General features: G+C 35.0%; 1 protein-coding gene across 1 annotated transcript; it reads left to right on the plus strand.

Moving 5' to 3' along the window:
• Window positions 1–925: 925 nt before the first annotated feature.
• ACOD1 (aconitate decarboxylase 1) lies at window positions 926–16,125 on the plus strand. Its single transcript, XM_053707911.1, has 5 exons — window positions 926–953; window positions 2,192–2,353; window positions 9,672–9,761; window positions 11,055–11,260; window positions 12,869–16,125. The coding sequence occupies exons 1-5, from the start codon at window positions 942–944 to the stop codon at window positions 13,821–13,823; spliced, it is 1,425 nt and encodes a 474-aa protein (XP_053563886.1). The 5' UTR covers window positions 926–941; the 3' UTR covers window positions 13,824–16,125.
• Window positions 16,126–16,804: the final 679 nt, after the last annotated feature.

The raw sequence follows: 16,804 nt of genomic DNA on the forward strand, positions 1-16,804 counted from the left end.
TCAAACGAGTAATGAAAAATATCTTTGGTCTTGTAATATAAGCAGAAAAATAAAAGCGCTTGAGTGATGTTAATGCACAATAGGGCAAATCTTTGTTCGTTTAAAGGGACATGAAACCTAAATTTTTTCTTTCATGATTTAGAAAGAACAAACAATGTTAAACAACTTTCTAATTTACTTCTATTACCTAGTTTGCTTAATTATCTTGAAATCCTTTGTTTAAAAGCATATCTAGATAGGCTCAGCAACTGCCGATTGGTGGCTTCACATAGATGCCTTCTGTGATTGGCTCACCTATGTGCATTGCTATTTCTTCAACAAAGAGTATCTAAAGAATGAAGCAAATTAGAAAATAGATATAAATTAGAATGTTGTTTAAAATTGTATTATCTATCTGAATTATGAAAGAAAAAATTTGGGTTTAATGTCCCTTTAACTACATTAACTAATATGTCATTTATTAATAAGAGCAGTTTCGCTAATTCAAAGGGTGGGGCTTCTTTTGGATTAAAAGTATCCTCAAATTTATCTTTAGTCGTTCTTTATGCTTTATTCCAAAGAAATATTTTCATCAATAATTATTACAATTTTAATCAGACCTTATATATATTTTCTTTTTTTAAAAATATAAACAGCTACACTTTTGATAATAAAATTAACTGCCAATTATTAACAGGTTAACTTTATATTTTAATATTATATTAATATTATAATTAATATTCAGTGTTTTCCCATGTGACTTCCTTGCCACTCTAAGAAGACTCAGCAAAGTGGAATCTTTGAGATTGTGTAAAACGTAAAGCCCAGCCATGTGAAAGAGGAAGGTGCAAATGAAAAATAGGAAGGCGTTGTGGTCTGATCAAGTGGGTGCTGAGGTATATAGGGAACCAAAGATTTCTAAAGATGTAATAGCCAGATCTGAACTGCATGTTACTGGAAGGATGCTCACTAAGGTATTGTACAACAATGTGTATTATTCACTATTATTTTCTTAGCTTGACTTTACAATTATTAAATAGAAACTCTAAAAATATTAATTCAAAAAATTAAAGTTAAGTTAAAAAAGTATTAATTCAACAAATAACTTAAAAAAATCTTCAAGTGATAGGGAATATATTATAGGAAATATTAATTATCTTTTAAATAACATCCCATTTTTAACAACAAATATTATTTCTGTAAAACATTCACTATAATTGTCTTTTCAAGGGGTTGATGAAACGGCATAAATGTATTATTTTCTTAATTCCTGTCCATGTTTTACTAACATAGAACAGAACACAAAGGAACATGGCACAAAAGCATTTTCTACTACTTTTATTAAAGGGATAGGAAAGTCCAAATTAAACTTGCATGATTCAGATAGAGCATGTCATTTTAACACACTGTTAAATTCACTTCTATTTTCAAATGTGCTTCATTCTCTTGGGATCCCTTGTTGAAAAATAATATGCACAAATCCTACACTAGTGGGAGCTAGCTGCTGATTGGTGCCTGCACACATTTGTCACTTGTGATTGGCTAACTACATATCTTCATCTAGCTCCCAGTAGTGCAATGCTGTTTCTCCAGCAAAGGATAACAAGAGAATGAAGCAAATTTGATAAAAGAAGTAAATTGGAAAATTGTTTAAAACTGTATGTTCTATGCAAATCATGAAAGAAAATGTTGGGGGCTCCTGTCGCTTTAAATTGTGATACTAAATGCTAAAAACAGTATTACTTGATAAAAGGTTAAGGTAAAATCTGTTTAACTTTTAATTGGAACAAAAAATATATCTGTGATGTATCACAACATCATTACTGGCTGATAGTCTAAAAGGTTTATTAGTGTCCTGGGACAAACTTCCACAAGGCTGATAAGCACAAGTAGATTTTTTCAGTACAAAAAAAATATGATAATAAACAAATATAATCTTTAATACTTTTTGAAATATCTTTTTTGTGATGTAAGAAATAAAACATATTCCTAGAATAAATATGTAGACTGTGATGTAATTGAACACACTTTTAAAAAAGTTTATTTGCTTGCAATGTTAGAAGCCCATTTCAAGTTCTACAGAAGAAAATGGTGTTACATATTTAAAACTACAGAAAATATGTTTACTTTGCATTTTACATGATGAATAAAGTTTTTTTTTCACATTCTTTTAATTTTTTAATTCATCCATTTTTTTTGCATTTTTTTTTAGACTATAACTGGGAGTTTTGCTGGCACAATCCATGGTTTGACTAGTAGTCACCTCACAGAGGTAGTCATTCAGCGCAGCAAGCGTATGATCCTGGATACATTAGGAGTTGGACTGCTTGGAACCACCACGGAAGTTTTCAATAAAGTTTTACAATACAGTAAAGTAAGACATCCCTATGCATATAGTTATAATACCATGATAAGAAAAACTTTATGTGAGAAAACTAAAGAACAGAAAACAAAGTTGGGAGAGTCCTCATTGCTTGCAATGTGTCTTCCGGTTTGGTATCCAAAGAAACAAAGATGTTGTAGCACTCTGTACAGCTATACATACACTTTGTGTTATGTGATGGGACATCATTTATGATATAATCCCAGAAAAAAAAACACCATTGCCTATCATATATATTATAATTTTACAATGAACAGACAACACAGATTTAAATTGTTTACTGCAAACTTAATCAAGAGTATGAGTAAACATGATTTGATTACATTTCCCATATTTTAATGGGTTTTATTAAAAAAAAGTAGCCTCTCCACAAAAATATTCCCATAAGGATCTGAAAATGAAACACATTGTAATAGTGGTTTAGTTGTTTCTGAGTGCTAACCAGTATACTCTTCTATCCAGTTCTCTATACTGACTTTCAAATAGATCGTATTGTTGGGTTAGAGTTTATAGTGGCTGATTGTACGCGTCACAAGGAGTGTGCATATTACAAGTTAAAATTAAATGCCAACGCATGAGTGCAATCCCGATTTAGTCTCTTAGGGTTAGCGGGTCTTCAGAACTCTGGTTAACTGTTACGCAAGAAAAAAAAGTGGGAAAAAATACTTAAAAAATTACACTTAAAAGTACAGTTACAATCATAATAAAACTGTCTGATAAAAATGATAAATAAAAAATATTACACAAAAAAATATAAGGGCTCAAAGAAAAAAAAGTCAGGCAAAGGGCTTTAACATTGAGATACATACATATATAAACACATACATATATAAACACATACATATATAAATACATACATATATAAACACATACATATATAAACACATACATATATAAACACATACATATATAAACACATACATATATAAATACATACATATATAAACACATACATATATAAACACATACATATATAAACACATACATATATAAACACATAAATACAGATGTATACATAAATATATATAAGTGCAGTGGAGCCCTTTGCAGTCAAGTAGATGAAGATGTAGGGGTCTATTTATGATACGGACATGATACGACGTAGAGTATCATGTACGCCGCACATCGATAAATGGCGACAGCATACTCTGTCAGCATTTATCATTGCACCAGCAGTTCTTGTGAACTGCTGGTGCAATGCCGCCCCAGAGCAGGTGGACAGGTTATGGATCAGCTTCATAACTTGTGTTCATAACACAAATTGTGTTTCTTACAAGCCCGAAGGCTCGCCAGAAACACGGACCATACGGAGCTTGATAAATAGGCCCTGTAGAAAATCATATTTATGCAATATAATTTTTTAATAAAGTGTTTAATAACCCCTTAAGGACAAGGACATTTTTCAATTTCTTACCCTTAAAGTGAATGTAAATTTTGATGCTAAAAATTCGATTAAAAACAGGGGCACTTTAATTCATCAAAATTTACATTTCACTCATTGTGAAAAAATACTTACCTTTTAACCCCTTAACGATGCATGTCGTACATCGAGGCATCCTGCAATAACACCCCTTGGCCATCCGATGCAGAGAGAGCCACTCTGTGGTCCTCTCTGCACTGGACATCGATGGCCGGTATCGTTGGTGGGTGGGAGCTTATGTGGGAGGCGGGTGGGCGGCCATCGATGGGCCCTATGATGTTGAGGGGGGTGGCATCTTCGGGGGGGGGGGGCGCGCGCGTGCACGGGGGCGGGCGCGTGCACAGGTGGAAGCGGGTGGGAACGGCTACACTACAGAAAATGTAAAAAAAAAAGTAAGAGAGTGGGGTAATATTTTATTTAAAAAAAGCATCTAAGGGATCTGGGAGGGGGTGGGGGGTTGGTCTTTGGGGGGGGAAGCTACACTACAGAAAAAATAAAATAAAAATTAAAACAAAGCTTTTTTTTAGTAAACTGGATACTGGCAGACAGCTGCCAGTACCCAAGATGGCTACCAATAAGGTAGAGGGGGAGGGATAGAGAGCTGTTTGGGGGATCCTACACATCAGCATATGTAAAAAAAAAAAAAAAAATTTAAAATACCTTTTATTTTAGTACTGGCAGACTTTCTGCCAGTACTTAAGATGGCGGGGACAATTGTGGGGTGGGGGAGGGAAGAGAGCTGTTTGGGAGGGATCAGGGGGTGTGATGTGTCAGGTGGGAGGCTGATCTCTACATTAAAGATAAAATTAACCCTGCAAGCTCCCTACAAGCTCCATAATTAACCCCTTCCCTGCTGGGCATAATACACGTGTGGTGCGCAGCTGCATTTAGCGGCCTTCTAATTACCAAGAAGCAACTCCAAAGCCATATATGTCTGCTATTTCTGAACAAAGGGGATCCCAGAGAAGCTTTTACAACCATGTGTGCCATAATTGCACAAGCTGTTTGTAAATAATTTCAGTGAGAAACCTAAAATTGTTAAAAATGTAACGTTTTTTTTTCATTTGATGGCATTTGGTGGTGAAATGGTGGCATGAAATATACCAAGATGGGCCTAGATCAATACTTGGGGTTGTCTACTACACTAAAGCTAAAATTAACCCTAAAAGCTCCCTACATGCTCCCTAATTAACCCCTTCACTGCTGGGCATAATACACGTGTGGTGCACAGTGGCATTTAGCGGCTTTCTAATTACCAAAAAGCAACGCCAAAGCCATATATGTCTGCTATTTCTGAACAAAGGGGATCCCAGAGAAGTATTTACAACCATTTATGCCATAATTGCACAAGTTGTTTGCAAATATTTTCAGTGAGAAACCTAAAATTTGTGAAACAATTTGTGAAAAAGTGAACTTTTTTTTTTTAATTTGATTTCATTTGGCGGTGAAATGGTGGCATGAAATATACCAAAATGGGCCTATATCAATACTTTGGGATGTCTTCTAAAAAAAAAATACATGTCTCAGGATATTCAGAGATTCCTGAAAGATATCAGTGTCCCAATGTAACTAGCGCTAATTTTGGAAAAAAAAGTGGTTTGGAAATAGTAAAGTGCTACTTGTATTTATGGCCCTATAACTTGCAAAAAAAACAAAGAACATGTAAACATTGGGTATTTCTAAACTCAGGACAAAATTTAGAAACTATTTAGCATGGTTGTTTTTTGGTGGTATTAGATGTGTAACAGATTTTGGGGGTCAAAGTTAGAAAAAGTGTGTATTTTTTCCTCATATATTTTTTTATAGTAATTTATAAGATATGATGAAAATAATGGTATCTTTAGAAAGTCCATTTAATGGCGAGAAAAATGGTATATAATATGTGTGGGTACAGTAAATGAGTAAGAGGAAAATTACAGCTAAACACAAACTTAAGGGAAAGAAATTGAAAAATGGCCTTGTCCTTAAGGGGTTAAACTTGACAGCCGCTCCAGCTTCCCCAGGTCATCGCAAAGCCATTTCTAACGTCAGAAATGATGGATCGGTCATCCTCCAATCACAGCTTCCCCCGTGGGGTATCAGTGTCTGATTCGAAGCCGTGATTGGAGGAAGCCGGATTCCTCATTTTAGACCCAGGAAGAGGCTTTGCGACGGGTGGAGGAAGCTGGAGCGGCTGTCAAGATAAAAAGGTAAGTATTTTTCACAACCCGAGTGAAATGTAAATTTTGATGAATTAAAGTGCCCCTGTTTTTAATCGAATTTTTAAGAACCGTGCACTTTAGCATCAAAATTTACATTCACTTTAAAGACCAGGGCTATTTTTACATTTCTGCAGTGTTTGTGTTTAGCTATAATTTTCCTCTTACTCATTTACTGTACCGACACATATTATATACTGTTTTTCTCGCCATTAAATGGACTTTCTAAAAATACCATTATTTTCATCATATCTTATAAATTACTATAAAAAAAATATAAAATATGATAAAAAAAGGGAAAAAAACACTTTTCTAACTTTGACCTCCAAAATCTGTTACACATCTACAACCACCAAAAACAACCATGCTAAATAGTTTATAAATGTTGTCCTGAGTTTAGAAATACCCAATGTTTACATGTTCTTTGCTTTTTTTGCAAGTTATAGGGCAATAAATACAAGTAGCACTTTGCTATTTCCAAACCATTTTTTTTTTCAAAATTAGCGATAGTTACGTTTTAACACTGATATCTGTCAGGAATCCGTGAATATCCCTTTACATGTATTAATATTTTTTTAGTAGACAACCCAAAGTATTGATCTAGGCCAATTTTGGTATATTTCATGCCACCATTTCACCGACAAATGCGATCAAATAAAAAACAAATTGCTACCTTTTTCACAAACTTTAGGTTTCTGACTTAAATTATTTACAAACAGCTTGTGCAATTATGGCACAAATGGTTGTAAATGCTTCTCTGGGATCCCCTTTCTTCAGAAATAGCAGACATATATGTCTTTGGCGTTGCTTTTTGGTGATTAGAACGCAGCTAAATGCCTCTGCGCACCACACTTGTATTATGCCCAGCAGTGAAGGAGTTAATTTGGGAGCTTGTAGGGTTAAAGGGACAGTCATTTCCAAAAAAAATTTCATGATTCAAATAGGGCATGTGATTTTAAACAACTTTCCAATTTACTTTTATCACCAATTTTGCTTTGTTCTCTTGGTATTAGTTGAAAGCTAAACCTTGGAGGTTCATATGCTCATTTCTTAGACCTTGAAGGCCGCCTCTAATCTAAATGCATGTGTTTCATATAGATAACATTGATCTCATGCACGTGAATTTACCATGGAGTCAGCTCTGATTGGCTACAATGCAAGTCTGTCAAAAGAACTGAAATAAGGGGGCAGTCTGCTGAGTCTTAGATACACGGTAATTACAACGGTAAAACGTGTACAATTATAACTGTTGGTTATGCAAAACTGGGGAATTGGTAATTAAGGGATTATCTATCTTTTAAAACAACAAACATTCTGGTGTTGACTGTCCCTTTAATTTTAGCTTTAGTGTAGACATCAGTATCCCACCTGACACACATCCCACCCCCTGATCCCTCCCTGACAACTAACAAACAGCTCTATTTCCTCCCCCATCCAACAATTGTCACCACCATCTTAAGTACTGACAGAAAGTCTGCCAGTACTAAAATAAAAGCCTTTTTTTAAAAAAAATAAAAAATAAATTAATAGTTTCTGCAGTGTAGGTTCCTCCCTAACCCCCCCAACCTCCACAATCCCCCCCGAAACAGCTCTCTTAACCTCCCCCCTCTTCCTATTTGTGGCGATTTTAGGTACTGGCAGCTGCCTGCCAGTACCCAATTTCTTAAAAAAAAATTGCTTTTTTAATTTCTTTACCCCATATTTCTGTAGTGTAGCTGCCCTCCCCTCAATATCCTAACCCCTTCCCCTCCCAGATCCCATTGCAAATAATATTTTCCCTCTCCATTCCCTCCTCCCTCTCACATAGATCCAGCCCCCCCTCGGGAGCTCCCGCCCACTTTTCCGGAACAGTGGCCGGAACTAGTCCAGCGATGGGCCACCCACCCGCCTCCCTGCAGCTGCTCCCACCCACCAACTATCGGCACCATCGCTGGCTGATATTGAGGCATCACGGCAATACCTTGAAAGTGGTTGGAAGAGATATGGATAGCTTCCAGCGGCTTTAAACCCCTAACGACATACAGGGTATGTTGTTGATCTTTAACGACCAGTGTGTGTATGACGTACCCTGTACAACGTGTGTCGTTAAGGGGTTAACTATGTATTTACTGTAAATTTTTCACATTACAATGTTCTTAACATAAGGGAATATGTTCTAAGTATTTATCAATAGATATTCCTAGATAGATAGATATACACACACACACACACACACACAGTATATATATATTTTACCAAAAAAACATTATTTAAAAATAATTATATATATATATATATATATATATATATATATATATATATATATATATATATATATATATATATATACTGTATATATATTACATACATACATACATACATACATACAAAACATGGAAGGGGACTGCACTCTCATACCGGACCGGGTACACATCGCATGACCCTGCAACATGCTCAGCCCTGGGTGCTCACCGGCACTCACAGGAAGCTGTGCTGTCCCCAGAGTCACAGGCAGTCAGAGAGGTCTGGGTGCAAGAACCATAGGGAAAATTACAAACCAAATTAATACAACACACAGAGAAAGTCTAGCACTCACTTACAAGCTCTCAGTTAAGATTTAAAAGCAAAAATGGAAAGGTTAGTTACTGCATCTGGCCAAATAGGAGCACCCAGGGCTGAGCATGTTGCAGGGTCTTGGGATGTGTACCCGGTCCTGTATGAGAGTGCAGTCCTCTTCCGTGTTTTGTATATGTCTAGGGTGATTACATAAGCCTGTGCACCCTTCTCTTGTTCCCAGTTTGTTTGGATTTGAGAGCTTGCATTGTGTGGCTGTTTTAGGGTCCCAGGTATTGTAAAGGACCTTGACGTGGCACCTGGGCTTGTCCCATTTGGCCAGATGCGGTAACTAAAATTTCCATTTTTGCTTTTAAATCTTAGCTGAGAGCTTGTAAATGTTGTAAGTGAGTGCTAGACTTTCTCTGTGTGTTATATATATATATATATATATATATATATATATATATATATATATATATATATATATATAAATAAATAGAACATATTCTGCTATGTGAAGAACAATGGAATGTGAAATATTCAGATTTTCATGTCTGGTTAGCGCACTTGAGAATATGAGATCGGGTTTGTGCAGGAGTAGGTTTTTTCCCCACTTTTCTTGCTCATTCTATAGGGGAATACGTTAACATGATGCACATTTAGGGTTAGCGCTCGTGTGAAATATTTTTACTTTCAACTTGTGATATGCTCGCTACATGATGCTCCACTCGTAATCTAGCCCAATATGTTGAACTTGTAACCCTTTCTTCCAGCCAAATTGTTAATGAAAGCAGTTTTCAGTTCAGGTTATGGCAAAACAACACATCATTGTATAATATTATATATTTTATTTAGGGCTGGCAATTATGGATAGATGGAATGTACATTCAATGCCTGTACTTTTACTAGATAACATTAGAGCAGAGTGCATCAGTATGATATTTTGGAAAAAAAATGTTCTTTTATATCCATAGAAATAGATGACATTCCTTGTCCATTGTCATTTTTATAGTAATTGTACCAAATGTTGTCATTACACTTTAGAATGTATGCCTCCAACTGTGTTCTACAATGAAAAGAATTAGGTATGTGAAGATAGCTTTGATACTTTTATTTTATTCTGGTTTCAATGGACTGTGTATTTAATTGATTTCAGATTTACAGTTCAGACATCTCCAGCACAGTTTGGGGCCGATTAGATGTTCGTCTTCCTCCAGTCTATGCTTCTTTTGTCAATGGAACTGCTGTAAGAAAGTTTTGGTATTATTAATACTCAATGTTGTCTGTGATCAATCTGAGATACTACTGACATTATATTATTATATGGTTATTAAACATAATGTAGGAGCCTTGTGTGCAGGCTGTATCGAGTCTAAAGTTAAATTAAAGTATGTACTTTTTGTAGGTAAAAACTGTACCCTTTAAGGCAAAATTAAAACTTTCATGATTCAGACAGACCACACAATTTTAACAAACTTTTACGTTTACTTCTGTTTTCAAGATTACTTCATTCACCTTTATTGAAACTTGTCTCCTTCTTATGAAAGCATATCTTGGTAGGCTTAGTAGCATGCACATGTCTTAAAGGGACACTGAATTTGAAATGCAAGAATGTAAGTTTAGATGCCGGCTCATTTTTGGTGAGCAACCTGGATTGTCCTTGCTGATTGGTGGATAAATTCATCCACCAATAAAAAAGTGCTGTCCAGGGTACTGAACCAAAAAAAAGCTTAGATGCCATTATTTTCAAATAAAGATAGCAAGAGAACAAAGAAAATTTGATAATAGGAGTAAATTGGAAAGTTGCATGTTCTATCTGAATCACAAAAGATATAATTTGGGTTCAGTGTCCCTTTAACTACAATATGAAAGTAGTGTATGCAATAATGTTTGTACCAATGTTTTACAGGTTACAAACACTTTTGCCAGATAATTTTCAAGACATGAATGCTCCTGACCTTACCTAGGTATGCTCTCGTGGGAAGTAGCTAATTTTCAACAAAGAATACCAAAATAACAAAGACATGTTGATATATTTTTTTTTTAAATCTGCTCTATATGAATCATGAAAGTTTAAATGATAAAGATGAGTTATCAGTTGATGAATAACTGTCCCTAGTGGGCCTCAGAAGAAAAGATAAAATAAGGAGAACAGACTTTTAAACCGTGTGAAAGCTAGGTTACAACATGGCAGTTGCCATAACTTTGTGGAGTCTAAAACTTTTCACTTATTTCTTCAATATTTAAACAACTAAAAATAATTAAAATTAAATGATTTTTCTTTTAATAATAGGCCCTTGATAGATGAAAGCTTCATCTACAGTGAGAAGCACCTCCTCTTTTTATTGTATGCAATGGAGATTTTTCCATTAAAATATGTGGCAACCGTGTTGTTGAGCTATGTCTCATCTGCTTGAAATTCGGAAATTTATTATCAGTTTTACATAAAAAAATGCCCAAGTTACATAAGAATTGCCTTTGATGAATAAGGAAAAAATATGTCTGTAGAACAATGTAAATAACTTCTGGATTTTTTTAGGTTCACTCAATGGATTTTGATGACACTTGGCACCCAGCCACACACCCTTCTGGAGCCGTTTTGCCTCCTTTGATTGCCATATCTGAGGCTTTGCTTCCAAACCAGAAGCCATCAGGACTTGATTTTCTTTTGGCTTTCAATGTTGGAATTGAAGTGCAAGGCAGACTTATGCACTTTTCTAATGAAGCTAGTAACATTCCAAAAAGGTATGAAACCATCAAAATATTATATCATATTATTATATTATGCATTCCCCACTCACTCCTTTTCATATCTTCACAATCCCTGGCTTTATATGCATAATTTAGCACTCAATATATTTTTGAATCTGGTTATCTTTGTATTATAATCACTCCTGTAGACCAAAATGTATGTAAGTGTCAAGCTACATGAACAGTAACCTGTTTTCTTTTAACTAGAATATTTCAAAACCAAACCATTTTCATCAGATTAAAATAATAAGAATATTTTTTGAAAATAAGAAAAGAAATGTTGTACACCATAGAATTTGAAGGATACAGAAGGCTGTCAGGAGTCATGTGGATTAGGTTTGTAGATGTTCTGTGGCTGGGGTCAGGGTGGGTGAGGTGGAGCTGTGGATGTAATGTGGATGGATTTAGGCTATAGGTCGAGTTGGTATCTGGTAAGTGTATTCAGAAAGGGAATTTTTCATGCTCCCCTTTGGGCCGGGCACCCGCCCAGCGCCATGCAATGTCAGTGGTAAGCTTATGAGATGGTGCAATATATATGTTGTATCTAGTTTATGTTAAGTTTATGTTCATATTTAAGTGTTTATATTATAAGGAGGTCTAATATGTTGTGTTATTCTTTATATAGTTATCATTGTGTGTTGGCACAGGGATGTGCCATACAAGGGGCAGGGCATACAGGGGAGGGGAATAAGGACACTGGGCTGAGGGGCCCCACAAACTTATCTTTCCCAGGGCCCTGCAAATGCTAAGGTTGGCCCTGCTCCCCTTCAGCCTGAGCAAAATGGGGGTGCAACTAAAATAAGATGGTGCTCTTGCATCCCTGTACATCCTTGTAGGACTGTTACTGGCCTCAATGCTAGGTGTTTTCAGCCTAACTGATGACATTATATATTTGTCATTCTGCCGTCCGTACATCATTTTGCTAACATTAAAGCCAAAATTAAACTTTCATGATTCAGCTAGAGAGTGTAATGTTAAACAAATGTCTAATTTACTTCCATTATAAATTTGTGTTCAGTCTTTTTATATGCACACTTTCTGATCACCATCTCCTATTGAGCATGTGCAAGAGTTTGCAGTTGGAACATATGTGAGTCTGTAAATGGCTGATGCCTGATACAGTTGGCATGGAAATGGAAGCAATCTTTGAAATTTCTCAGAAAACAAAAATCTAATGATAATTTGAAATTCTGAGTAAGTGCTATTGCCTTGTCTTTTTATTGTGTAATTGGGGATTTTGCAAGTTTACTATAATTAATAGCCCTTTAATTGTTAATATATTTGGTGTAATATCAAAATTTAGAATTATTACAGTGATACCTAAAATTGTCATATAGCAATTACCAAAAAGTAAACAGTGTCTGAAATTACAGAAGTAAATATACTAAATAATGACCCCCCTCCCCAAGAAAACAAGTTTTAGTTCTTTTACTAACGAAACACATAATTTGAAATGCATAATATATTCAGGCTAAGATGACTTTTCTATTGCTTAGCTAAGTAAAAATGTAATAAACAAATAGAAAAATATCAATGTACTATTTAGGTGTATATGGAATATTAGTGATGTTGCCAACTTATGTATATCTGCATTATTTCTAGATTTCATCCTCCAGCTGTGGTTGGCACTATGGGGAGTGCAGCAGCTGCATCTAAACTTCTTGGTCTGGACCAGAATCAGTGTAGAGAAGCTTTAGCAATTGCTGCTTCATATTCTGGGGCTCCAATTGCAAATGCAGCCACCCAGACCAAACCTCTACATATAGGAAATGCAGGCAGACATGGACTAGAAGCTGCTTCTTTGGCATTCTTGGGTCTCGAGGGAAACAAGCAGATTCTGGATTTAGATTCTGGTTTGGGAGCTTTCTATAATGATTATGACCCAAAAGTCCTACCACCTCTACATTTATACGACTGGCTTCTGGAGAAACAAGATGTGGCTATCAAGCGATTTCCTGCCCACCTTGGAATGCACTGGATTGCAGATGCAGCATCTGCTGTCCGAACACAAATTGTGAATAATAGCGAAACAATCCCAGTTGATAACATACAAAAAATTGTCCTTAAAATCCCTGATGCTAAATACGTAAACCGCCCATTTCCTGCTTCAGAACACGAAGCTCGTCATTCTTTCCAGTTTAATGCATGTATAGCTCTACTAGATGGAGCTATTTCCGTCCAGTCCTTTAGTGAGCACAATATTTCCAGACCCAATATTAAGAAACTTCTAGAAAAAATACAGTTAGTTCACACACCTGACAACAAACCAAATTTTGATAAGCTTTATTGTGAGGTAAGTGTAACACTGGACAATGGAAACACTTTTACACACAGATGTGACACATTCTATGGTCATTGGAGGAAACCTTTGAGCAAAGAAGATCTTGTAAACAAATTTAAATCTAATGCTTCTATGGTTCTGACAAGAGATGCAGTGGAAGGTATTGTGGAAACAGTAGATAAACTGGAAGATGTAGTTGACTGTTCTATATTAAGTGCATTTCTTAAACTCAGGGATCACAAAGCTGACAATTACAAGGCAACCGTTTCTCAGTAGTTTAAATCGGACAATGTGTTTATATGTTAAGCAGGCTATTTTGTTTAAATTACTACTGCGAAAATAGAAAATCTGGCATTGTTAAAGGGACCATAATTATTTTCATGTTTTCCATAGAATGATAGATATGGAGGCTTTAAATAATACTTTCACAGAACAAGCATATCTCTGCAAACATTGGTTTAACTTTTTTCATGTTTCACAATAAGGGTTTGGCTTCTTCACTCTGTAGACAGCAATGCATAAAATACTACTGTATAAGTGGTGAATGGTCAAAATGAAATTATTTTGTGAATTTATGGAAGACTTGTAAACTGTGTTTACACACACATTTGTGTACTATTCATAACCTACCCTTTAAAAGCAGAATAGAAAAGTTGGGGATTACATTTTCCCTTTAGTGAATGGGAAAACTAAATATATTAACAATAAAACAAAAATGAAGGGCCAGATTACAAGTGGAGCAGTATTTAACGCTCCTGATCGCCTGCTAACTTCGCTAGAAGTAAGCTTTTTGCACGTGTCTGGTAGCACACTTATTACAAATTGAAAGTAATATGTTTTTTCGCTGCTCAAAAAGCCGGTTAGAATATTGCGCATGCGTATTCCCCATAGGCGTCAATGGAGCAAAAAATGTTGAAAAAAACCTAAGACCCTACTCGTGTGCAAACCCAATCACATTCTCAAGTGCGCTAACCCAACATAAAAATATGAATTTCACATTCCAATGTTCTTCACATAGCAGAATATATTCTATTTATTCATAAATACATATTTCTACATATCTCTGATGGTATTTTGGTACAATATATATTTATATACATGATCATAGATAAGTATAGATATATACAGATTGATATAGGAATATCTATTTATAAATACTTAGAACATATTCCCTTATGTGCAGACAATTTGAATGTGAAATATTTACAGTAAATACACAGTTTAACACTTTACTAAATGTGAATATTGCAGAAATATGCTTTTTCATGTTTTCATTTACTTAACCACAAAGGGCTCCAGTGCACTTCTATATATGTATTTATGTGTTTATATGTGTATATATGTCTGTAAATACATATGTACATTATTTATACATACACACATACACATATATACAGTATATCTCAATGGTAAAACCCTTTGCATTACTTTTTTTTCTAACACCTGAGACCTCATGTTTTTGTACAATTTTATTTAAAAAAAATGGATAGTGTTATTATGAGTGTAACTGTACATTGCAATGTATTTTTGATGTGTTTTGTGACACTTTTTTGTTTTGCGAAACAGTTAACCAGATGGGCATTAGCGTCAATTAACGTTTACTTTCAACTTGTAATATGAGCTCTACACCTGACGTGCACGTAACTGTCAATGCGCCACTTGTAATCTGGCCCTAAATGAGTTCTGATAGTAATGCATAATCATTTCTAAATCTGAAACATATTCACAAAAAATATATAAAGTGGAAAGGATCTTGAAGAGTTGCCTTGGCTGCTGTGCATCTGAACATTATAATAGCTGAATATTACTCCTGTTGATCCTAAGGCACTACAGTAAAGTTGCCATATAGACAGCATACTTCACAAGAAACTAATACTAAATGTCATTTTGTTCAAACCTGTAATATAGAATTGAACAGAGACAGCTTTAATTTAATATGTTGATTATAGTGATTTTTTAAAGGTATTTAACATAATTAGACAAGATATTTTAAGTAATCTTCAAATTACCATTTTACTATGTCTTGTATGAGGAAATTCTATTAATGTGAGCACAAGTGTACTAATGCATTTTTGTAAAGGTGACACTTTTTTACCTTCTTGTTTTATCTTTGTTTGGGGACACTTATCAAATGTGTTCTCTTTTTTTGGAGACCTATTTAAAATAAATTTTATTTGTCATCAGTGGGTATTTTCAGCAGGGAATTAACAAATATAGGCCTAGTTTCCATTGAAGTGGTAAGGTTAAGAAAATGATGGTAACATGAAAATTCTCCATAGACCTTGGCCTCGTTTTCATGTGGTAAATTGTGGATACTGGAACTGGTGATAAAACATTTATCTATATTTAATCTAAGGAGATTTTCTATGTTACCACCAGTTTCCAAACTTTACCAGGTCAGTGGAAATAAGGCCTTTAATAGAGATAAATGTTTTTATTACCAGTTTCCAAAATTTACCACATCAACGAAAACTCAGTCATACTGTTTCATTTTATAGGGGATTGTGTGCAATAAAGAAATGAAGCTGATTATGTTTGTATATTGATATGTTATAATAATAAAAGTATATTAAAGGAATGGCAGTTTATATGTTTTTAGATGCAATTATTTAAATCTGTCTTTCATATACAAAGTTAGGGCTAGACCTCATCTGGGCAGAAACAATTATACTCACAAAAACACACCCAAAAATAATAAGACTTTTCAAAAGAGATGGAAGGCTTAATTCTGACAGTGAACCCTGCCATAACATCCTGATTCTTTAAACTCTAACCAATTAGATTTGTTTTAAAAATACAAATACCAAACCAGGTCCAGACCTATGGTGAAATAGAGCAATTCAATGGACCCTTTTTATGAGACTGAAGAATACCCTTTCAACTCAATGCACAGGAATATCGAGTATTAGCTTGACTTGCAGATGCTGTAAAACAGGCCAACAGACATAATGCAAAATGTTTTTCCACAGGTATAGGATGCTTTTGGTATTATTGTTAAGCAGCTCCCATATAAATGGATAGCCGTCAATTAATTGCAGACAGGATTTTAATATTGTACAAGCCACAATATACAAGTACATTCAGGGACAGTGCAAAAACATTTGGCTATGCAGGTGCCACCCCCTCAACAAATCACATGCCTTAACCTTATTGCTTCTTAGCAGTAGCAGCAATATAAAAAGCAGCCCACAGAATGTATAACAAATAGACTGAGTAATGTCAAGTATGATGGGTGCCATTTGATTGAAAGTAAACAA

This window comes from Bombina bombina, chromosome 3 (assembly GCF_027579735.1).
Source record: "Bombina bombina isolate aBomBom1 chromosome 3, aBomBom1.pri, whole genome shotgun sequence".
Taxonomy (NCBI): domain Eukaryota; kingdom Metazoa; phylum Chordata; class Amphibia; order Anura; family Bombinatoridae; genus Bombina; species Bombina bombina.